We start from the raw sequence: 25,455 nt of genomic DNA, 5'->3' as shown, positions 1-25,455 counted from the left end.
AGCTGACATCAGGCAAAAAGACAGACTACATCCAAGACTGGTCTTCAGTCAATCTGATTCGATGCTAATTGCACGGAAGTCAGGTTAGTGAACTGCAACTACACACAGGCTGTCTGCGACTGATATTGAAATTCAGGTTGATCCTTATAATCAGGTATTCAAACATCAAGTCATCCTTTGTGTCAACATTCATTCAAACAATCAAGCCAGCAGAAAAGGTTATATGGCAATGAGCAAGGACATTTCTGCTGCAGAGTTGATCGTCTTGATTTCACCTTTAGAGAGTCCAATAGGCTTTTGGGGAAGAACCTTCTCAAACCAACATCTTTCCTAAAACAAACAAGAGCATGGCAAAAAGTTAATTTGGATAATTGAATAGACACACAAAATAGACAGTGTAGTAAATAAAATGTTACTCTAGGAGTTCATAGTTTGATTTCTTGTCAAGGGCATTTCCTGGCATCTCTCTGAAGAAACGCCTGTGGAATCGAGACATGATGGTGGTTAGTGCCAAGAGCAACCAAGAAAACAAACTTTTCAGGTAAGACAACAGGTTTCACTTGTGTGAACAAACTGCATTCTCTCACCTTATTTCTAGACATCCTAGTTTCAAAGCAACCTCTTGATCCACTTGATCGGCGATATGTTGCATGTAGTCACTCTTTACCTGTTGAAACAAAGTGTGACAGCACAACTTACAACTTTGATAGGTCAATTAAAGTAGGCCTTGATTTTATGGAGGAGGAAAAGCTTGAAAACAGAAGCTGTGTGGACTTTAGAGGAACTACTGCATTTTAGTTGATCTAGTATCTACTTCTTATTCTGTGTTGTCACACCTGGTGATAGAGGTAGTTGAGCGAAGGTTTGTCTTCTGAGAAATGACTGAGGTAACCTTTAGGAAAGTATCGCATCCGTAGCTCATACCTGAGAATTGAAGAGAGAAAGTTAATGACAGTACAGACCTTATTGGATATTATCATGCACAAACAATGATTATAACTGCAAACAATCGATTCTGTCAGACAAGGGCACAAATCATCCTTGTGTCATTGTTATTGTTTATAGAATCAAAACAATGTTGTGCAAGTGCTATATACGGAAATTACCTCAAATCATCCATAGCTAAAATCATATGCACTGGCATATATACAGCCTAAAATGCAGTTGGTCTAGGCTGTCACATATTAAAAAGGAAAAACAGTTTTGATCATAAAAATAAAAACAAATTAATGCTGAATTCAAGCGGGATCTTCACTGTAATGACTCAAAATGTAAAATACTGTATACATATATTTTAACAATGCATACATCTCAAGAATGAGCAGGTTCAGTAGGAGACAAACAGTATGTGGCTTCATATTTTTATGAAGTTTAAACATATGAAGCATAATGCAATTTGCTTATAGAATGGTCAGAATGCCCTGTTTAATATTGTAACTATGCAACTGACATAAAGCAATGACTACAACGAAGGGAATTAGGTCAGTAGAGTTGTGAGTACAAGCCTATAAACAGATGAAGGAGAACATCCAGGCTGAGAATAAAATGAATACGAAAACCTTGTTCAATAATGAATGAAGCAAAAGGTGGTACAGAGGAATTAGACACGATGGAAAGCTGCGAGCCGGAGAGAAGAACACAAATGTGGGAGGAAAAAAGGATGCGGAGTAAGATCAAAGTGGAAATGGCAAGCGCGGCGGCCACATGAGACAGATGGAGAGAAAGCAAGCGAAGGGAGATCGAGAGGAGTGTGATAGAGTCAGTCTATCCCTTGGGCTGCTGCTGCCTCCGTTCTAACAATAGCTCAGCAGCAGCATCTCCTGTGGGCTTGCAACTCTGCCACCCTCTGAGGCACTGCTCTTCTGCTACATCTTAGCAAAATGAGCAACATCTACATTTAAAATTCCTTTCAACAATGAGTGCATCCAGTGAAAGACAAAGAAGTCAAATGAAGATGCATCTGTGCAATGACATTGCGTTGGTTTAAAATGGTCTTAAGTGCTAACATGTGGTTCTTCCACCCCTGAAAATACATGTTTCCAAAAACAGTAACACATTGGGTAACTTGCCCAAAACAAAAGAGATTTGAAAACAAACAAAAAAGTGTTTTAGGCAAGTGAGGTGGTGTGACTCAGCTAATAATACCCTCAGCATCCACATATGGTACACACAGATGAAAGGAGGAAAAAAAAAAGTCAAATGTCTGATAAATACTTTACAAAAGAAAATGTTTCACCATCCAAACCAAACACTCATTTCCCATTCAAAAGTGGATGATGACATTTCAATTTTGCTCGTTTGTCTTCTCAGCTATGTGGCTCAAATTAGCTTTCCTGAGCTCTTATGAGCTCCTCTGTGAGGAATAAAACACATATTTTCATTACCATAAATTGGCGCTATATATTGTAAATAATGTAGCGTGACTATATTAAGCATCTTTGGGTCCATTCAAAGCTTTACTCCTTTTTAGGCACAATTTTAACAGAGGAGTGTAGCCAGGGCTAGTCATCTAATAGGCGGCCTGCTTGACAGCCAGTTGAAAGATTCCAGTTACTGTCTGACACGCATGTGAGGCTCCTTATGGGGCTGACGCCAGAGAATGCAGAGTGGTTAACTTGTCAAGACGATGCAAAAAAAGGTCTAAATTGCCATTGGGAGTGGTGGAAGTTGAGCAGCTGGTAACAGCGACTGTAGTTGCTCAATATAAGGTTCAGTGACTATGTTTACATGCTTGGATTGAGGCAGTCCTTCTCACATAGTCTTTAAATGTGCAAACCCCAAAACGTGAAAATACATTGTTGTTGTTTTTTTAATACTTTGTCCTTCACTCCTAAAAACCTATTTATACGGTTGGGGTGGGGGTGAGGTTGTTGTTTTTTTATGCAAGAGCATACAGAAGGCTTTGATGCATCTTCTCACATGAAGAGGTGGCTTAAAAAACGGCCAGCAGGTGGCAGAGTATAAGAGATCAACCATGGCCATGTTCCAACAAGCTCTTTTTGACAGTGTTTTCACCAGGAACATGAATATTGATGAAACTTAGCTATATTCTAATGCAAATTGCTGCAAAACAGAAACAGATATAAATATGTTTTTTTTCCTGATGAAAGAAGAGACTAATCTTTCTTTTGGTTTTTATAACAATATAACTCAATATTCTGGGGGCCTTGCAAAATCTATCAAAATTCAATAAAATAGCTTGGGGGTTGCGTCAATGAAAACAGCTGGGAGTGAATTGGTTATTAAACATAACAAAAGCCATATCCGGCCGGATACTGAATTGAATCATATTCCCACTGAAACAAATTGTTTCGCTTGAAAATGTACCATTTTTGAATCGTATCGTACCATCGTATCAAGATACGTATTGAATCATCTTATTGAAGAGATGCCCACCCCAAGTAAGTGAGTTATCTGTAAATTTTTGCAATTCTCACCCGTGATGGGTCAGAAACTCCTGCACATATCAAGTGTTCACTGTATTAACAAAATATGAGGCTGAAGAAAAGAAAAAAAACACTTTTACTGTTACGGTACCTCCACTCCTCCTGTGGGTGCTGTTTCTCATATTTCTCCCTGACATGACAGACTCCCAAGTCAGGATGTAACCAGTGACGTGCGTCTGTGTGCAGATGGGTTAAACGCAGGCCAAGTGAAGTGACACAGCGCAATTTATGGATTTCGGCTATCTTCTGGATGACGCCCTGTTGAAACAAGGAGGAACAAAGTGAGAGACAGAAGGTGATGATGAAATTCTAAAATTATCATTCTAACATACCCTGACATCAGTAGCATCTCCATGTCTGATATTACTTGCCCACGTGCTGGGTTCACTATTTGTCTCAAAGTAGTGGAAGATTTTCAGAACCCTGTCCATAGAACCTGGAGTCCGCTCAAGACCGCCAGCAGAGCCGCTGGTACCAACACCAGTACCACCGGAAATCCCGGAGCGGGATTTCATTCCACACCCACTTGCTGCGGAGTGATAGAGGTTGGGCTCCAAGTAGGAAGATGTTGCCATGCCTGATTCAGATGTTCGTACTGGGGCTAACTGGCCGTCATATTCTGTTGAAAAACAAAGAAAACATCTGTTAGAATGAGACTTTGTAAGTCACCTGAACTTTAAAGTCAAACGATTTGGTTCCTCATAAGCAATTCCTTCATTGCTCGGTCCTTAATGCAGGCCTCCACCAATTTGCCCCAACATGGAACTGGCCATCGTCCACTCAGCAAAGAATGCATTGCGGAGGAGATATGGAGAAAGTACGAGAGCCAGCGTTGAAATGAAGTAAAGTGAAGCAAGAGAGAGGACGAAATGCAACAGGGGATTTAAACCATTCTGTTTTTATCTGTGTTACTTGCCAACGGGTAAAGAAAACCGCCGTTGTTTGTTTATATTCAAACTTCAGCTTGAAGCCATCGTGAGAGACGTCATGCACGCCCCCATGCTGGTCAATGGTCAGTGGAGACTTCAAACCTGCTTTTCTCTCTCATCTACTACATGTATTGTGCTTAAAATTAAAGAGAAATCAACCCCCCCAAAATTTCTTGACAACAATATGCTCTGTGCAGCCCCTACGAAGTGTAAATACGGTATTCTGGTTAATATTGCGTTAGTGGAATACGAGTTAAGCAGCAAAATCCAGCTGCTTTTATCAATGTCGGAGGGCAGCCATTTTGCCACATCACAGTTACTCAGGTCTCAGGTAATTACCAATAACAGCTCAGCTTCAGAAAACAGGTGAGCTGTTATTGGTCGTTGTCTGAGCCCTGAGCAACTGTGTTGTCATTGTCATTCGCCCCCTGAGATAGATTAAAAGGGCTGGATTTTGCTGCATAACACATATTCTGAAAATGTAAAAAGAATCAGGATGTCATATTTGGACTAGTGAGATCACATATCGTCACACTCTCATTTGCTCCCCCAAAAAAGTATAAACACGTTCTATTTTAAATATTGTCATGGTCCCAAAAACGTATTTATACGTTTTTTTATTTTAAATTTATGTTTTATTTATGCTAGAGCATACATAAGGCTTTGATGCAGCTTCTGACTTGAAGAGGTCTCTTCAAGCAATGGTAGTTATTACAAAACACGTCCAGCAGAGTATTAGTGATCAGCCAGGAAGAATGACGAAATTTAGATATATTCTAAAGCTAATTGCTGAAAAATCAGAAACAGATACGAATATACCTTTTTTCCTGATGAAAGAAGATACTCTAATCTTTCTTTTCAGGTAGGTTCCATGTTCTTATAGCAATAGAACACAATATACTGTGGGCCTTCCAGTAAAACAGCCGGGAGCGAAGGAGGTTGCTACAGTGAAAATGGCTGGGAGTGAATGAGTTAAAATAATTGCCCAAGTCTTTTTTTTTTTGTGCAAAACTTGTTTTTTTCCTAAATCACCTCCTTATGATTCAAATGGTTAAATGTTTTGTGTTTCCTGAAAAATCTGAAAAAAATGACATAGGCGATTATTTTAAGAAGGCGTCAATATAACATATAGTCAAGAAATGTTTACGGTCGACTTCCCCTTTAAAGCTCTAAATGTCCTGGGTACATGAAGAAATGTGCACCATGGTAAGTTTAAATACATAAATCATAAATAAATAAGAGACAGACGACTTGTAGAAAGTTACACTGCATATTATTGTACATTGCAGACTGTATTATAACTGGCAAGTGGAAGGTGACGGTAATACTTCATATAATCAAATGTAATGAGCTTGAAGCGCTGACAGTTTGCCAAATGCAAATATTCGGATTCATCACAGGCATAGTACTTGGAGTAGGGAAATGTGTTAGGGCATATGCACTCAAAAACACTGCATGACTATGTGTTCGTGTGTGTTTTATATTAGTTACGAGCTGGCAGGTCAGCAAATGAGTCAACGGCAGCCCGGAAAAAAACACTGACACAAGGTCCTTTTAGAGAGACCTAATAGACCCACAGTTCAACATAAATCAGGTGATTTTAAGTAAATGAATTCTGAACCAGGAGGAAACACTACAGTCCAAACTCAGACAGAGTGGATGTGTTCCGTGAGCAAAGGACACACTGTGTTCTTCGGAAGCGTTTCCTCTGCTCACACCTGCAAGACAGCTAAGGTGGCACTTTAAATCTGGCTTTGACAGCCCGATGGGCTTAGAGGACATAATAGAAATGTCGGGCACATTCTGGTGTTCACTGACCTTTCCAAACCTATTTTAATAACTGAAGCAGAAAAAGTATTATCAAGTTTAACGAAAGCAAATTATGTACTGTAATTCTGTGGTGGGAATTTTCACACACATCATCCACTTTCACAAATGACTTATTTTAGGTTATTTTTTTAAAATTATCTTCTCATTATATATTACAGATCATTTTAGTAAAGTCTTATACACCTCGATTAAGACTAGTACATATATTCAGCTACCTATTGTAATAAATGTTACATATTACTTAAAGGGGATCGTGGGCTCCAAGAAGCCGTCATTAAGGTAGTCCTGCTTGATTATGAAGAAAATATTAATCACGATTCATTTAGTAATAAATTAAATCACGATTAGGACAATCATTTGTTTTTTGGGTACAAATCAGGAAAATGTAAAAAGGTAAAAAAATATATATCTTTGAAACACTAGAATTATGCAAGTTCCTTTTGGACCAAACAAGATTTATTTGTTATTTTAAGATAAAAAAAAGTGCAAATATATAAATTTCAACAACTCAAAATTAGAATTATTAATTATTATCAATAATCTTTTATTTTTGTTTACGATTATGCCAATTTTGTAGTTGTGGAGTGTATTTGTAATTGAATTTCTATTAATTGCAAAGCCCTATTAAGAGGTATTGTTATGTTTTATTTTGTATGTTCATGCCACCTGTAAATTAAATCCCAAATCCCTTAACTGCATGTTAGCCTAAATGTATTTGTCAGTTTTATGTGTTTTGTTTGTTAGCAACATCCTCAAGAACAGCTTTGGACACAATGATTTTTGTCACCTGCAGAGACTGCTGACACCTAGGAAATGGGACCAATAAGCTTGCAAAAACAGTTGTGTCGTACATCACAATATAAATCTTGAGTTCTGATATGCTTGACATATCCCCATATGGATGCCCTCAAACACTAGCAAAGGAAATGAAGTAATAAATCAACTAGGCCACGCGGGCATTTAGGAGGTGGACAGGCGGTTGCCAGTCCAACTTCTCTTCGTGGGGTTCCACTGACTGACAGTAAGCTTGGTAAACCACAGAAGGCTGAAGAGTTCAGATTTGGCCCATAACCGCAGCAGTGAGATGGTTTCTTTTATCCAATTGCTATCTAGGTTACTGGCACAATCCTGGGGGAGCCTCTTCTTGGCCTTGACGTATTCTTTTAACCATCCATTTTGCTTCTCTGCAGTTGCTCGTTGCTCCCACTCATCTTCATCATCTTTCTCTTCAAATCCCGCATCCTGTCCTCTGCCTTTTACTCCTCATATGCAATCCTTACCCTTTTAACTGTAGCCCTCCAATGCCCCGACTCATCTCCTCCTGTCACTCACAGATCTTTTAGTTCCTTCCTTTACATGTAAATCTGATCCTCCGGTTGTATTGAACCACCTTGCTTCTTCCTTCCACCTTCTCATCTTTCTCTCATCCTCACACAATTTTCTCTCCCTTCCCCCTAATGCCTTTCAGCTGCTCTCTGTGATAAGGATGATTTCTGTGCCCACAGAAGACGAAGATTCAAAGTCAACCTAACGGGATGTAATTGTATTTTTTTATTTTTTGGTAAATTGTAATTGTAATATTAACTACTACTACGGTGGTGGTGGACCACGGCTTACTCGCAGTTCAGCACCCATGGATTCATCTATTTACTGACTCGGCATTCGTCAAACTGCTCATTACATTCAGTGATAGAACTTTTAAAAAGTATTTTACTCCAGTTGGGATTTTATGCAAGGGTGGCCACGAAAACCAAATTATGAAGTAGACTGGACATAAGTAACACACATGATGTCATTGTTTCCCATAAGCCCAAGATCCTACTCATTGAAAAGAAACAAGCCCAGATCTCAAATGGTTGAGATGTATTTTTTAAATCATTTAATTTAATAGTTTGTGTGCCGGTCCATCAAAATATTGCTTTACGTGAAACCGGTCCGTGGCACAAAACAAGGTTGTCGATCGCTGACTTACATAACCACTGCAGGTCATCTACCCGAGCCAATAAACAAAAGCTCCCAAGTGACTTTTCTCACTTCAACTTCAATCCAATATGACAACTTGAAGCAGTCAACAATATAGGAATTAGATCATTAATACAACTATAATATATAATTAACAAATATAATGTCTGCTGCAGACATATTTAACGTAGCAGACAGTCTGCTTGTGCTCGCTCTGAATACATATTTCAAGTACCTACACTAACAAATAACACATTACAGTTTTGGAGATCCGCTTTACTTTCGGTTTATGTGACCCATATTTCTGTGAATAAACTTCTGTACATACTTGGTAAGGGATGATGTGCATAGATGCACGCCCCTTTGCTCCAGCAGAGTGGAATGCAGCCATTGTTCTCCATCTGTAGTGTAGGGAGCGCTGTTCCAATCCTAGCCACAGCACCCTAATGAAATTGCTAAAGACTGAAATCAGCATATAGCCTTAGGCATAGTGGTGTCCTCAGTATTTATTTCAAGAGATTTGTAAAAATGCATCCAAGGGGGGAAAAAAAAAAGAAAGAAAGAGGAATCCAAAGATCAGAATCATTGATGCTTTCATCTGTACAGAAGTGAAAATATCTTTAAGAATCGGGGCACTTCAAAGGGGCAATGTGTCAAAAGATTGCTGCTCGCTCCTTGGTGTCGACAGCTAGATGGTGAAAAACGTCATATCCTTTAACCAGGTAACTCCATCACCACATCACTGATATGAAATGGTCTTTGTAAAGATTCTCTAAGTTCAAGACGATGAAGCTGAAACCCAATCCTTTCATTGGAGGTCTTCTTTTCACCTCAGGCAAGAAATTTCAGCTTCCCATCTTCACGCTGCTGATGTTCATCAAAATAATCAATCCTTGAAATGAATTCCAATGAGCGTAGGTTCAAAGCAGTCCGAAATGTCAGGTTGCAGGACCATGACAGCCATGTTCAGTCTCAGGGTCCACAAAACGTAGCTGGTTTCATGTTGTCATTCCACAATGTTATCATAAGCAGACAGTTGAGGGAACCAAGCAAAGCGAAATGTAGAGCAAAGAAGGGCAACGAAAAAAGTGGAGCACAATGAGGAAGAGGTGGAGAGCAGTAGCTGGCGTGAAAAAGAGAAACGAGAACGAGATGCCACACGAGTAAACACCACAGCTTTACATCATGCAAAGCGACCAGGTAAACCACCACATTTAGCAGGTGGTTGATGTCCCACAACAATAAACTCACGGAAACCAAACAAATGTGAAGTGAAGCAAAACTAAGGTGGGAGGAACCAAAGTAGAATGAGAGTGTCCATGAAAATGTTGCAGGAATGGGTTGAGGGGAAATGACGCCGGAGATCCGTTTCCAAGTCAGGCGCTCTTCTGTAGCGGCAGAGATCCCAACGTCGCCTCACAGGCTGCGGCAGCTCATCACGAGCGCGGTACACATGCAATGCGGTGCTTCAGCTGGGAGTGCAGCACAGTGTTGTGTGTGTGTGTGTGTGTGTGTGTGTGTGTGTGTGCGTGTATGTGTGTATTAAAGCCTGAGAAAAGGGGTTTACATATGCAAAAAGATGAGCGTGTGACTGCAGATAAACATGAAGGCGACAGGAAGGGGGAGATTTATGCGAGACCAAGAAAGTACGCGTGGACAAGATACCCAAAGGGAACGTGTGAGGGTGCAAGATGCTGTTATTTTTCAGTGAAGGCTGCAGTATGAAAAGGTTGTGTGTGCGTGGGTTTGAGTGGTGCTGGGAGGGCTTGGCATTGAGTAAGACACCACAAGAGTAATAACAAAAATAGATGCTAAAATGTAAATAGGGTCACCCGCTAACTTGAATAAATTCACATCCCACACACACAATGATTTTAGCAGGCTCAGATATTAGCCACTAAAAATAATTAACACTTTTTTGTGTTTGTAGGGTTAATCTCGCTTGAGTTTTAGTCATCTGAAAATAGTGTAACTGTGTTTCCCCCCCGTTTGTATGTATGCTGCTTTGGTCTTTTAAGCATCTGACCTTGTTTAAGCTTGCGCTTTCCTGCACTCACATCAGATCTTGTACTTTTAAGATTTAATTACCGTTTTCATGGCTAACTTACCATCTATCCAAGCAGCAACATTGGAAAAGAACCATCTGGCTAAAAATGGCCTTTTGTAATGTTGACAAATGCCCTCTTTAAGTAAACAAGCCTCTGGCTTTTTTTTCCCTTTTTTTTTGTATGAGAAATTAATTACAGTTCTTTTTATTGTATTCATGTTTTGTTTTATATTGGCAAGAAACTTTCCAAGTCTTGTGATAGGTAATTACAACCGTAATGTCTGTAATAAAAAAATTTAAGCGGCCATGCATTGACATCAATTACACTGGTTGGTTTGTCAGATAATAAATTTACTATGAATATTTGTACCTCACATGCAATAATGTTTTTGGTCATCATCGACAAATGTTAAATAAAACTATTGTTTTCATAAGTTAAACGACAATGACTTAAGCACATTTTTTTTCTTCTCAGTTTACCGGTAATAAGTACTTAGACTGATTTCTGATTAAATCTAGAGATAGATAGAAAAAAAGAAAAAATACTTTTTTAAAGGCAACATTACAATTCAAGTATTTTTTTTTAAATAATTTTAAGTACATGTAGAAATGCTGACATCAATAGACTGTGTCTTAGCATTTAGTGTCGTAGCAGAAATCTGACTGGACAAAACAAAATCTGAAACACACAATAATCATGACTGCAGGGTGAATAGATTTCCACACCTCACTTGTGTCTTGAGAGATTTATAGTGATTAAATGCTATGTTTATGATGCGCAGGATTCTCAATCTCAAGGTTAAAAATGTCACAGGCATTGCATTGTGTTCCAAAGCAGCAAGAGTGCATCATCTCATCAAGTTACAGGCCAAAACACTGACGTCAGCTACGGGACACAATATCTCGATGAGGTTTGTCGAGGTAAAGTTCAGAAATGTGATTTATGATTGAAATCGTCTCCAGCATCATTCCCTCCAAAAGTATTGGAACAGTGAGGCCAATTCGTTTATTTCTACTGCCGCCGAAAAAATATTCTGGTTTGACATCCAAAAGTGAATATGAATAAAGAGATCACGTTTCAGCCTTATTCACATTTGTTTGCATCTGGAACTAATACACAACTTGGAAGATGGCATTTTTTTATTTCCATCCATTTATCATGTGAGCAAAAGTATTGGAACATATGACTGACATTTGTTTTTTGTTGTCCGGCTGTGCCCTACCTATTACATGGATGATTCAAACTATCGTTAACAAGGAATGTTTCTGCTCAGGTTTAGATTTGAGTTCTGCTAAAAGTCTGTAATACAAGTTGTCGAGGCGAAGCCAACATCAAAACCAGGGAGCTATCTACCGCTACATTGCACAGGAATTGGCCATTGCTAAAACAACCATTTTTAATGTCCTGAAGAAAAACGAAACTACTGCTGTACCAAGTGAGAGTTGACCTTGGAATGGAACATAGAAGCAGTTGATGACAGACACATGAAAGCTGTGAGGAAAGATCCGTCTATAAGCAAAAGTTAAAGGAATTGTCCTCTGTGTTACGATACCTTTGAAGGGGAGTCCGTTTCCAGTTCCAAATATATAACATCCTACTGAAATATGGTTACTTAGCAACAGCCAAGGAAGGCTTACAACCCATAAAGCCTCTGGTTTTACCTCCAAAACTAAATCCATGAATAAACCAAGAAAAAAAATCTCCCTTAGCAGAAAAAGTGTGGAAGGCAAAGACATGGCATAGCAATCCAAACGAATGCTTAGCAAGTGCTTTGAGGTGATTCCATGTCACCATTGTTTTCTTTTGGCACGTTTGGTTGAGTTGGTATAAGCTATTATGCATACGAGTTGGTTAATAATGAAATGAATTATTTTGAACTTCTAACCACACAAAACTGAAGAGAAACGCTTATTCAGCAGTATCCGGCAGCAGATATAGTAGATACTCTGGACACATATTTAAAGGTGCACCACAAGTTTGTACTCACCAGCATAGTGGGATATTCCAGAAATATCTGAAACACAAAAGGATTAAAAAATAAATTACTATTTGGAATGTGTTGAATCATTCACTACATCCCATTCTGATGGCTGAGCATGACTGATTTGCAATCCCCAATTCCAAATAAGTTGGGATGTTGTGTGAAGCATAAAAATAGACCACATTGATTTGTAAATCCTTTTCAATTTACATGAAATGAAGTACACTTACAAAGACAAGTTATTTCATGTTGATATTGGCAGTGAACTGTGTGATTTAACAGTTGTTTTGTTTTGTTTTGGGAAATATTCTCTCATTTTGAATTTGATGACTACAACATGTTCCAAAAAAAAGCTGGGGTAGTGGCAGCAAAAGACTGGGAAAGTTGGGGAATACTAAAAAAAAAAAAACACTTTTGGGGAAAATTCCACAGGTGAACTGGAAAGAGGTGAGTGTCATGGTTGGGTATACAAAGAGCATAATATAGCAACGCCAGAAAACGGCTCATTGCGTTCTAAATTCTAGTTTATCTGGTGAACAATACAGTGTCTTAAAAATAAAGGTCACAATGCATTAACGGCAAACGCTAATTCTACAAAGAAGCAAAATGAATGTAAAATGTCATATAACCTTCACCGCAGTATTTTGATGATGTGGCAGAAAGCACTGACAAAGTATAAATCAGTGAGGAGTCAATATGCTCAAGAATACGACAACATATCAAATATGTCATGCGACCACGGTAAAAAATTTCTGGCAGATTAAGTTTAGCTTTTAAAATGGAGGCGCACAGAGCTTGCGATTCTGATTCAAGTCAAAGAAGTTCATATTTTAGGGAACCCTACATAGTTTCCAAACATCCTCAGCCACGGGCATCATTTTTAATCAATTGTCTTTAAACTAGCTTTAGCGATGATGTAAATGTTATCTAATTGCAGAAGGTTGCTGTTGTGAAGTTAACAGTCATCAGTAGGCTACTTGTTGTCTGCCAACGTTCCACTGGATGCAATTTCTGCACCTGTACGATGCAAAATAAAAACTACAGTACCAAACAATAAACACACTGTTATGGAATGGCGACCAGTCCGGGATGTAGTCCACTTTTCACCCGAAAGTGAGATAGGATAGTCACCAGCTTCCCTCGCGACCCTGAACAGGATAAGTGGCATAGAAAACAGACGGATGGCTCGAGCAACCTTAACTGATCAAGATGCAAGATAACATAATTCTGTATATACGAGACACAGGTTATCCTTGACTTTAACCTTTCACATTTTAAGGCTGGACGGGCACTTAAGATATCCAGTGATTTGTACACAAGCAATTAAAACATAACATTTCCAAAAAATATCCCCTTTAAATTAAAGACAGGATTTCATTCTCACTTTTCTGCTTTTGATTTCAAGCCAACATGTTGCCTCAAGGGTAAAAAGTGTCATTTGACCGACAGTAGAGATCTTGTGTTCAACCCGTGCCGAAAGCTGCTGACAAAGCAGCTTCAGTCTGACTCTGAAGAGTGAGGTAGCGTGCATGCGGGTGTGGGGGGGCGAAGACCCGTGCCATCATTACTTCATCATTCACCATAGCGACATTTTAAACATAATATATTTCACTTTTGTCTTTATTATGTACAGCATGACCTCTCTGTGTTCTATAAAGTTGAGTTCTGTTGACGCACTCAATGAGAATACCACAAGTTCTAAAATAAAAATGGAACATGACAACTGATGGTTGCAAGAGTTCTGTGATTTACCAACGTATGCGGGGACATGAAAGTGATTTTGTGATTATAGAAGTGAATCATAGGGGTGGAACGTGAGGAAGAGGAGCGTGTGTGAAGAGAGATGAAGGCCAGCAGTGGAGAAAAATACACTCGTTGGATGTTTTTTGACATGATTACGTCCAACATTAATCATTAATTTTCCGGTGGAAAAAAAGAGGTCGTTGATCGCCTGATGCTTGTCCTTGTTAATTCTTTAAAACACCCCTTTATAACAACGTCTTTTGAACGCGTTACAGAACAACGTGTTGCCTGGTTTGACCGAAGCGAAGCAGCGCCTTGCGGGCCACAGTCTCGAAACTGCTCGTTTGGACGGCTCAAAGGCTACCTGACTTGCGGCTTTGTGTGAGGAGGTCCCTGCTGGAGTTAATCATCCATTTTCCAAAGCATAATTTGCCGTCGCTTATCTCCACGCATCTGACATCACTACTACCCAGAAAGTACTGTATACAGTATGTCATGTGGTGTCAGTGTGTAGTATTGGAACATTTTTACGACTACAGAGTACCAGTGCCCGCACCATTTGTAAAAGTAATAATAATAAGGATACCAGTGGTTTTGTGATGTCACTTTATAAAGACATTGTACGCAGACAACTTATCTTTTGAATAGGGGTGTGAATTGCATAGTACCTGGCGATTCGATTCCTATCACAATTCATAGGTCACGATTTGATTCGATACCGATTAATCTGATCTATAAATTGATTATTGCGATTTTTTATTTTTTTTTACTCAAATTTAGAAATTACTAATCAGTAAACTTGTACTTGTACACTGTAAGATTTGTATGAAAATGTATTTATTTATCTGAAAATTCAGGCTTATAACTGAGCCACTGCATTTAACAAACCGGTTGCAGTCTGTTTCATGTTTGAACAGCACTGAAATAAAATATTAAGGCATAATGTTCCATTAATATAAACATTATTCCATGCTTAATGTGTGAATCCTAACCCTAAGTAAGACATTTTGTTGAATATTCCCATAAAAATGTTACGTTTAAAAATTGATTCGGCCGCATATCGATTCGAGAATTGCGCGCTGTAATATCGCCGAATCGATTTTTTTCTAACACCCCTACTTTTAAATAATCTTCAGCGGTGTATATGGGAAGCATGAGTGAAGCACAAAAGCAGCCCAACTTCACTGGACATGAATGTATTAAATGTACAAATACTACAGCAGTGCTTTTGCCATTACAGTACTATTTTTAAAAATGAGCTTCTTTTTTTTTGTGTGTGTGTTTGAATGTAAAACAATACAATGCTTTTTAAAAAAGTTCCACTTCAAACGTTTGTGTTTTTAGGCTCCAAAACACTGCTGTCGTATAAACAAGCACCCAAAAAAACAATCAATAGTTTAAAAAACAGTTCAAGGTAAATTCCCAGAAAAAATCAATATCAATATCAACAGCCAATTTCACTGTGCCTTTGCATTTTCCCTGGGTCATTTTGTTGTGTGAACAGCACCAACATGGGATGGTTATTGTATGTGCCACACCAAACGCTGGCATGCATCTAATTAACTGTTTGGGGGAAGCAGACCCATACACAGACACAGCAATGTCATTTTTCCTTTTGTGGGGTTCGGTGTGAAAGACACAGGCCAATAAATGTGAGCTCTACTGCTATGTCTCAGGGACCATTTACAGTAGTAACAGAAGTCCACTATTCCCCTTCTTTACATTTAATTTTAGGAACTGCACAGTCCGCGTGAAAACAGACTTAGTAGTATTAGAGGTAACCAATCAAAGCAAAATTGCATGGAAGGCGGGGAAAACTGTCTTGGCAGCAGGATCAGAAATCACAAGGCAAATGTCCAAAACAACACTTTTCAATCCCTCCCATCCGTTCATTTGTCAAAGCAGCCAACCAGCTTTATCAAAGAAAAACAGAGCAGTCTGACACCATATCAGAAGCGTCCGCGTACTTGTTTGCGCTGCACACTCAGCTTGTGTGCGAGGTCTCCACATGCAACTGCTTGCATGGTGGCGAGCAACGCAAATTCCTTTCCAGCCCTCTGCCTGTCAGACCCTCGATACCTGGCTTGCACCGAGCACCCACACACCAACTCTAATAGAGCCTCCCGAGCCATCGTGCCACCTACATACCTCTATTGGAGCAGCCTAGAAAATCCCAGAAGTGCATTTTGGTAGCCTTTAGGCAGAAGACTACACCTCTGCTCTAACTAAGTTTGCATGTATTCCCCTTCGCCTCCCCTCTCCACTTCCTAGTTGTGCGGTATGTCGTCATATAGGAGAGGGAGAACACCCGCCCCTGATTGCTTCCAATTCACACACCTACAAGTGTCATAACAGAAGCCTCCTCCCTCCTGGTCGATTTGTTTCTCTTCCCATGGCGCACTACTTGCCATCCCCCTTGCTTCCAATTTCATCCACTCACCGCTATCCCTCGTCTTTATTTCCCCCTGTCAGAAGCCAGACAGGTGTGACCATCGATCCAACATTGTCAGTGTTGCTTTCTTCATTCCTGCCTCTTTGGATTAGTGACAGAAATGTGAGAAGTGATGCTGCAGGACACATGGAGACCAGACCAGACCAGACCAGAGGGATTGCTTTTGGCTTAAAAAATGTCGAGTCACTGTTCGGCAAATTGCAGTTTAAAGGGATACTTAACTCATTTAGCCAATCTAAGCAGTAAGAAGACAATATTTTGTCTATAATTAATGTGATAACTTCATTATTTTTCATGAACAAATAATACCTTTAAAAAATAATCTTGCCAATTGCTGTCAACTGAAGGTGACAGCACCTGTGTTCAGGAACAGCTGAGCCGTGATTGGTCGTGACCGATTTCCTCAGTATTCATTTGTACATGAAAAATAATTACGTTACGTACAAAATATTAACTTTTTACTGCTGAAAGTGGCAACATTTGGTCAAGTATCCCTTTCAATGAGAACGACTAGCCATATGTAAGCAGCCACTTTGCAGAAAAACTGATGATAATTACAAGACAGCAGACAGTGTCAATGAAGGCGTGAATCCTAGCACTAACTAGACAAACAGTGTCTGACCTATGGAATGAAATAACAGTGTTAAAAGGACCAAGTTGCTGATGATTCACCCACTAACAATAAAAGCTGACACGTCCAGAAATAGTGACAAGTGAGTCAGGAATGCCAACAATAGCCTTACTTGTATACAAGGACAAACATATGATCTTAACGAATGTGTGCTGATTATTATTATCCAATCTTGTGGGTTTAAGAGGGGTCATGACCCCAGTTTGCTGATGGGGAGCGTGTACAGATGTGACAGGAGCCCCATTGGACCATCTGACAAACGACATCCCATGTTAGTCATCCACACCCATGAAGCAGTTTAAACTGGTGATTTGTGGCAATGGGGTAAAAAATATTAGTGTGAGAGCAGTCAGTACTGTCCAATGATGTTATTACCCAAATACCTGAAGATGGTTAAGAAAGACCTATTATTCTCCTTTTGTCTCGAACAAATCCATCCTTGCAATAATGCTTAATTCACAACGGTGATGACTCACTTAAGACACATTTTTCAAAATTGTTACTGTACGTGATATAAATCATTCTTGTGTTCACCTTTGCATCTAAGTTACCAGAGAAGCCAGAGGGGTGGTTTCGGCCACTGCACCACTCACTACTGTCTGCTAGGAATACAAATGACTGCACCGTGTCAAAAAAAATGACCATACTATCTAGCTACAGAGTGCGTGGTATATCTACAATATCTCCATACTAGTCAAGAATAATGCAAGCCCCGTGCAGCATCCAGCCCATTGTCTGACTGTTAGCCCTTTAATGCTAAGCTAGCACAGCTAACGGTGGGCTCTTCCCAACCATTCCTCTCCCAAGACGGATCAATACTCACCCGCTTAAAGGATCTCGGAGCCAGGCCGCACCTACTTCCAGTCACCGGCCACCTTTTCCACTCAGTAAGCAGGGCTTTTACACATGAGTCCCGGTGGTATTAAATCCGACTTTTGGAGGCTGAAGTCTGCCCGCTGTTGGCTCCCTCTCCCCGTCTGCGAGTCTACAACAGCGCCGTGCCCGGCTGTCGGTGTCACTGACGCTAAGCCGCGCGGTAGCGGTCAGTTAGCAACCGTGAGGTGCTGTTCCGCTCTGCTGCATCTGGAGCGCCGAGATTCTCCAACATGGCTGCAGCTGTCACGAGGACTGGGGCCCTGAAAGGTCCACAGCACCGACAGGGGCCCCTGGAAACACCCAGGAATCACTCGGATGTATTCTTACTCAATTTAAATTAAATCTTAAGTCTTCTTATATAAGTTCACTGGTTCACATATAACATGAGCAACATAACACATGCATAATCATGAGCTCGTGAGTATCATCCATCAGGCAATTCATTCATTTTCTATTCAGATTGGAGCCTATTCATTAGTGTTGCAGCAAATGAGCACGCTGCGCAAAAGGCAAGGTACACCCTGGACTGGTCGCAAATAACCATTTACATTCACACCTATGGATAGCTTTGATCCTATTCCTAACCATCCGTTTTCTATAGCATGTGTTGCAGATCAGTGAGAGGTGAGATACCAAATGAATGTCGACACATAATTACTGCTTTCCTGACAGAAGCTGCAACACAACTGAAAAGTTTTGTTTGAGGAGAACAAAAAGGAAAATGGAAGCTACTGATAGATATTATAACATTTTTAATACTTCATTTTATTTCATTAACCATTGTTACACATTATTAACATTTTAATTCTTTATATTAACCTTGTCGAAATGTTTTGTGTCCTGTGCAGAGCAGATGGTGTTGACTTCGTATAGGCTGACCTTAAGCTGGGACATACTATTTAGTCTAAAAAAGTTCCTTCTCAGCGCTTTGTGCGAAAACACATTTGGTCCTTGAGAACAGAATCTGTTTTGAACACCCACAGCTGACTCTGTTTTCGCCATCGCTCATGGAAAAGTACCAGAGAGTATGTTTTGTCTACAAATGAAAGAGAGGAGGTCTTTTTAACTATAAGAAACCGTTGTGCACGCGGAAGAGCTACATTTGACGCTCTGAATCCCACCTGTTTAAGTGATGATTAGAGGCAGTTATTTGTCCAGAGATTCTCTGTTTTTTATTAAATCATTTTTGCAAAGGTGTATTTTTCTTGCATTAAATCTATCTTCATTTTTGGAACACGCAAAGAGGACAAAATTCTAGATTCCTCTTCACTACCCAGATATAAGGGCAGTCAAGGATCAACGTTGGTCCGATTTTCCCTAGCTGGCTTGAGCTAAAAAAAAAAAAGACGCAATTCGCTTTTCCTCATGGGAAATGTGGTCTTCCTTCAGGCATATTATTACCGCTTTTGCCCATATGGCGCCGCCATAATCAACATAAACTGAACGTTCCTTAGTGTTGCTTTAAATCCTGCAGCATACAAAAAAAACATTATATACTGTATATGCAACCATAAAAGTGTTTTTTTCCCCCCCTTTTGACTTGATTGAAAACAACAATATACATTAACAATAAAAGATAAAAGGGTGCACATTTACTTTCATAAAAATCAACTGGAATCAAGGAAATTGTTAAAAAAGGAAAGCGGGCAGGGTCTCAAGATTATTTTCTTAAATATAAATTGCAGTCTTTACAGATTCTTCTGGTTTGAATGGCCTTGAGGTTCAAATAGGAATTTACATCATCCAGATATAAAAACAATAGCATTTTAATAATTTAATATCTATTTAAATGTGCATTTGATTTGTCGCACATGCTTGTAGCCTCACAACTTAGAGGTTGTCGGGTCAGCTTTGGCTGCACAGTAAACATGGTCAAGACCGAGACGTCATTTCGTTTATCACAACATCCACAGTCAGGAATTCCTCAAATAAGATGCACGCATATATCAACCATCACCAACATAGGCTACTCATAATATATATATACAAGCAGGAAGAAATCTAAGTAAAAAGCAACATCTAGTGTGCGTGCACACATACAGAATGATGTCATCTTATTGCCATCATTCAGTGAGTCATTGTGTCACCCTGGCCCCCCCATTGAAACATTTCTGACTCTGCCCCTGGATGAATATGTTATCTGCAACCAGAACAAAACAATCTAAAAAGATTGACATATAGTACAATGAATGTAGTACAATATGTATACAACAATTATTTAATCAAATACTGTATAGGGATACCAAATTGAATCAAGCACATGCCAATCTATAACTAAATACTACAATCACATTATGTAATTCACAATTCAAATATAAGGTTTACATGCAATATCATGATGACAAAATGGAGTTTGATTATGTCTACTCTGAACTCTCAATCAACCAAATCCAGTGCAACTACCATTGCAACCCTTTAAATGAAAGCACAGTAAAATAATACTTTTCAAACGATGGTATATTTACGGTCCCTAAAGCGTGCCATAGCGGATGTCTCATGTTTAAATAAATTCTTAAGAGAATTCCATAAATTATTCATCAGACCATCATATTGCAGAGTATTTTTGTAATCCAGACGCATCGCAGCTCGCACAATTAGATGTGATTTTGAACGCTGACAGCTCGTTTTTCAATTTTTATCATCCATTTTTATCGACCCACACACCTAAACACTCAGTGCATTCATACTGCTTCATAAGATTCTTTCTACACATACAATACATTCATTCATGCAGGCACTTATTGCTTCCACCGACACACAAATTATGCTGAGTGAGAGCGTCACTGATTGCATGCATGATGTATGCAATGTGTTTTGCGTGTCTACATTTATAATAAATATCATATGTTTGCAATACTGAACTGTTTCAAATTGAAATGACTAAAAAAAATATCAACTGTGTTTGCCTGTGTGAGAGCTGTTTAAGGATGGAAACCAATTTAAAATATATATATAATTTAAAGTATTTTATTTAATGCAGACCATCTGTGAAAAAAAAACAGGGCTTTAGATAAACCCATAAGCCGTATTAAAAACATCGACATTACGAGCCAGATGGATGGTATTCATGTAGATGCTTTCCACGAACCGTGTAGTCAGATCACGTTCAATGCGTGCAGTGCCATCTAGTGACCAAAAGGAAGAAACACTCCAACTACCGTGTTTATTAGAGGGTAATTTTTATTTTTTAAGTTCAGTATATTACATACTACTTTTATATTCACATATAGATAAAACAGCCAGATAAAACAGAACTAGTCACTGCACACCCTCACCGCCAAACTCAACCAATAAAATCATCCATACACTCAAAGCATGTTTTTTTTTTTTTTTTTAATCTGTTGCAATAAACATAAAAAATAAAAACATATTTTTATCTAGTATAAAAAATTTAACTTTTTTTTTTTATATTCTATTTTTTAACAATCTGCTGTGTGTTGCATTACCCTGCACTCCATGTAGCACTTGTATTTCCCCTCTGGAGACCAGTAAAGGATTATCATAATTTATCTTTTATGCACATTTCTATGAATCACTTCTGTTGAAAAGAAGTAATTAAAATGTATTACACATTACTGTATGTCAATGTTAGGCTAAGTGGCACATAAAACACTTAGTCCTACGAACTGATTTCTTTTTGTCAGTAAAATACTTAACAAAATTAATTAATGAAATCAAAATTCATTTTACTTTGAATAATCAATCACAAATTTGTGTAATCAGTGGGAGAGGTAAGAAAAGGAGAATGCCCCCAATTGGAAAAGCACATTTTCAGGTACATAGAGGATGTGACGAACATGAAAAGGTGGCTAAAAAAAGAAGAAGCATACAGTAGTCACATTTAGCTATGACTGTGACCTTTAAAAGGTAGGCAGGAGAAAGCTGGGTAGATAAGTGCATCATGTGCTCTAGCATGCCACTTCATGTGTGGACTTTGAAGTGATGCGGTCCATGTTGTTGTTGGAGATGCTCTCTATGGAGACATCAGTATGGGAGCGTCCTCGCTTCTCTTGCGCACGGCCCCGAGAGTTCTCCAGGGACGAGACGCTTGAGCTAGAGGTCGTCCGTGACCGAAGTCTGGTCATACTGGCACTGGATACTGTAGACAGATAAGTTTGGTATAAGTGGATTTCAAAAGAGCTTCATATTACTGAATATCATTTTAAAGTTAAGAAAATAGGGATTGAGCCCTATGAATACAAGTCCGGTGAATTTGTTGTCACTTACAGTATCCAAGGCCTTGGATGAAATATTTGAAGGCTTCGATCACTTTGGCTGGCTGTTTTGAGACAAAAATATACAGTATAGGATCTGAATACAATATTTTCTTTATAGTGCGTAAATTTATTCCATTTTTTCCTTAAACCGACTGTCTCACCTGAGCCACTTGAGGAAGTCCTCCACAGTCCGCCATCTACAAGAGCAAAGCAACAATGGCTTCAATCACACAAATAATTCCTTCAGTTTGATAAGTTACCCAAACAATAATATATGACGTTTGCGGTTACCTTAAGCAGTGTGGTCTTTGTTGGGTTAAGCTTCGAGTTGCAGTCAACCACAACCTCCACAAATGGAGAGTTGTCTCCGACAAGCAGCAACGTGGAGCATCTGGGATTAAAACATAAGCGGAGAGGTGGTTTACAGAATGTTAAGTAGTGCCAGGATTTCCTGCAACAAGATTTCACCACATTCACATTCAACTTTAAACACATATGAACACTAAATGAAGGCGCCCTGAATATGAAACCAAGCTATTTTGGGGAGATTCTATGCTTCCACCTTTCATAGTTTGGAGAAGGCCTTTTCTGTTTGGGCAACACTGTGCCTCAGTGCACAAAGCAGTGTTCGTAAAGGCAGTTTGATGAGTTTAGTATGAAAGCTTCAGACTTATTAGTTACTGATTGAGTGATTCCGGTTATTTTTTTGACATTATTATTATTTTTCTTGGACATTCAAGAGAACATAAATCTTCAAAAATTTGATTGACAGTGGAGCAAATGACAGTTTATTCGGGTCTACTGAAAAGCATTAAAGAAAATTAATAAAAAATGGGACTTTTGGTCATGTCATGATGACGCATTACAAGTCAGAAGTTGGTTCTTACTTGAGAGTCCTGACATTGACATTTCCACCAGTAACAGGCCTCTCCACCACAAGAGCACTGCGACTATTGTAAGCGCGGAAGAACTGGCCCACGTTGTACTGGTTCATGGTTGTGCTGATGTGGTGGCGGTATGTAGCTATGAGGTCATGGTTGAACTGGATCTCTTCCTGAAAAGTCAGTGTGGAAGGAAGAATGAGCGAATGCAGTATATAATCATCGACTAATGCTTTTGTTGTCATGGCAACCTACCTTTCCGAATAAGTGTGTGATAATTGTGTCAGGGAGAGAGTGAGTCCATTCGGTAATCTGTAGCGTAGAGGGAAGTATAAGGAATAAATATACTTTAACATCATAGAAGTTTAACGAGCTAATTTTAGCTAAGCTAATGTTAGCCTAATCGCTCAAACACAGACATGACACACACAGTGCTGACCTTGCTTGCGACGGTATCTATTAATCCTTCAGCATTAGGGTTGATGTTGATCAGAACCAATCCGTCCACCAGATCAGGGTGATTCAGCTATACACACATGAAGAGTACAAAGAAGTAATTAGCGGTTTTCAGTCATGTCTGATACAGGCAACACAAACACGACCATGTTGATGAATGAACTAAATGAAAGAACATCATTTCTATTATTAAAAGTCAGGTAATGAAGTCAAATTACTTTACAAGTTATTTTTCAGGTTTGTTGGAAATTACCATGTCTATAGATTCCATTACAGCAAACAATATTGTTACAAACAAGATTAATGGAAGAAATGTGGACTCACAGCAAAATTGGCCAAAATGCAGGCACCTGCTCCGACTCCCAGTCCAATCACACTGCGCAACCTGTGAATTACATTCAGAATCAAGCCCGGATCTGTGGTATTAGCTGGAGATTATCATGGGAAAACTCGAGGATTATCAGTTCTGTCTCACCCAAAGTGTTTGAGCACAGCAGGCAGCGCTTCAGACAGTTGGTCTATGGTCGGATAGGAATACCTTCAAGGTCATAAGTCAACAATTAATAGTGATATCATCACACAGTTGAAGCACTGTTAAGAATAAACTTGTGAACTGTAGAAACTACTCACGATGTAGGGAAAGTTTTGGCTGCTTCGTGTTGTCCTGGGGCTTCAACGTGACAAACAGGAAAATGTCCCAGGATTTCTTGCATGTCCTCATGCGCAAACAGAGTCTCAAAACATGACTTGTCTGTAGGGAAGGGGGGGGGAAAAATCTGTTTTATATTTATTTTTTGCGCAATATGATTGAAATGAATACATTAATATAATAGGGTGATTTACAAAGATGTAAACCATTTCCCAGAAGACAATTCATAATTAAAGATACTTAAAATGTGAAAACAAAGCTATATGAGCATTTGGCAGATCCGTTAATATTTCTCATCTAGTTATTTATTTTATGAACTACATCATGGTTAATTTTAACGTCTTTTGGAATAACTGTTCCATGATGCTGCTATTGATTTCTGGTGGATAAGGAGCTCCAGTAATACGTACGGTTCAGTCCAACGTCATGATACGTCAGAATGACCGGACGATTTGCCCTGGGCGTCCCTGTCATGATGCAGTGGACGTTCCCATACTGAGTGTCAACATGCTCCTCCTAAATAAAAACAAAATAATTCACACTTGTATTGATACATTGGCATGAGGATGGTCATCAAGGGTCATTGTGTCGCTGAACAAAACAAAAGCAGTTGAATAAAATATCATGCATATTTTTGCAATGTGGGAGAAACGTCAACATCATGTTGCTGCACATTCATGCAAGACAATTGAAAAACTTGTTGAAATACAGATATAAAAGTCAAACCAAACAACTGTGTAAAATATGCACAAGTTCTGTGTCATAATACTCACAGTGATGTGAGGCTCAAAGACAGAGTCGCACTCATTCTCTTCCAAAACCATGGCTCCTGGTGCACTAAAGGCTCAAATTACAGACACAAGGAAAACTTGCTATAGATGTCGAGCTGTCCTGTGAATGTGAATTTCTTTCTGCAGTGATATACCCCGTAGGGATCGCAATTATGCAGCAACCAGTGCAGGATGTGTGACAGACCATTCGCTTGAGCTGCTTTATATACCCTCCAGCGCTGATCTGTTGCTAAATCTTCAAGTGCAACCTGTCTCACATGTGGCCAACTGGCCTCTGTTTTAATCTCACCTTAGGCTTTTCCAGTCCCACTGAGCCAGCACGGGATTTCGACCAAGAATTAACCAGGGCACCAAAGATCACGTAGGCACATGCATGACGTTGCAGTTCAGTCTCAAGATGCATCTGATGATACAGAGAGCAAAACAGCAATTCTGTAATTGACTGAGTGATTGCTTTATTGAACATATAAACATGTAACAGAAGATATTAAAATAGAAAGTGAATTTTTTTTTAAAGAAAGCATATCAATAGTCATCATTAAACACAGTTAATAATTTCAAAA

The 25,455-nt window shown here is 39.2% G+C and overlaps 2 protein-coding genes across 13 annotated transcripts in view; both read right to left on the bottom strand.

Moving 5' to 3' along the window:
• The window catches only part of LOC144057306 (focal adhesion kinase 1-like), a 48,001-nt gene extending 29,879 nt beyond the window's left edge, over positions 1–18,122 (bottom strand). For 9 of the 12 annotated variants that reach the window (XM_077574712.1, XM_077574718.1, XM_077574721.1 and 6 more), the window contains exons 1-7: positions 8,496–9,616; positions 3,779–4,065; positions 3,538–3,704; positions 837–924; positions 588–667; positions 417–479; positions 276–330 (exon numbers count right to left, since the gene is read on the bottom strand). In XM_077574712.1, the coding sequence (XP_077430838.1) occupies positions 276–330; positions 417–479; positions 588–667; positions 837–924; positions 3,538–3,704; positions 3,779–4,065; positions 8,496–8,568 (813 nt within the window). In that variant the 5' untranslated portion in view covers positions 8,569–9,616. Of the gene's footprint in view, positions 1–275; positions 331–416; positions 480–587; positions 668–836; positions 925–3,537; positions 3,705–3,778; positions 4,066–8,495; positions 9,617–12,202; positions 12,230–16,087; positions 16,197–17,845 lie in introns of those variants that run through there. The other 3 variants (XM_077574719.1, XM_077574713.1, XM_077574720.1) reach the window with 3 other exon arrangements.
• Positions 18,123–21,060: 2,938 nt separating this feature from the next.
• Positions 21,061–25,088, bottom strand: LOC144058129 (protein NDRG1-like). The gene is made up of 12 exons (XM_077576396.1): positions 24,875–25,088; positions 24,512–24,617; positions 24,083–24,203; positions 23,928–23,990; positions 23,777–23,837; positions 23,436–23,522; positions 23,252–23,308; positions 23,003–23,169; positions 22,407–22,506; positions 22,277–22,312; positions 22,126–22,177; positions 21,061–21,997 (listed from the first exon to the last, which is right to left on the bottom strand). The coding sequence occupies exons 1-12, from the start codon at positions 24,923–24,925 to the stop codon at positions 21,807–21,809; spliced, it is 1,092 nt and encodes a 363-aa protein (XP_077432522.1). The 5' UTR covers positions 24,926–25,088; the 3' UTR covers positions 21,061–21,806.
• Positions 25,089–25,455: the final 367 nt, after the last annotated feature.

Source organism: Vanacampus margaritifer, chromosome 9 (assembly GCF_051991255.1).
Source record: "Vanacampus margaritifer isolate UIUO_Vmar chromosome 9, RoL_Vmar_1.0, whole genome shotgun sequence".
In the NCBI taxonomy this organism is placed as follows: Eukaryota; Metazoa; Chordata; class Actinopteri; order Syngnathiformes; family Syngnathidae; genus Vanacampus; species Vanacampus margaritifer.
This window is presented reverse-complemented; position numbering and strand designations above follow the sequence as displayed.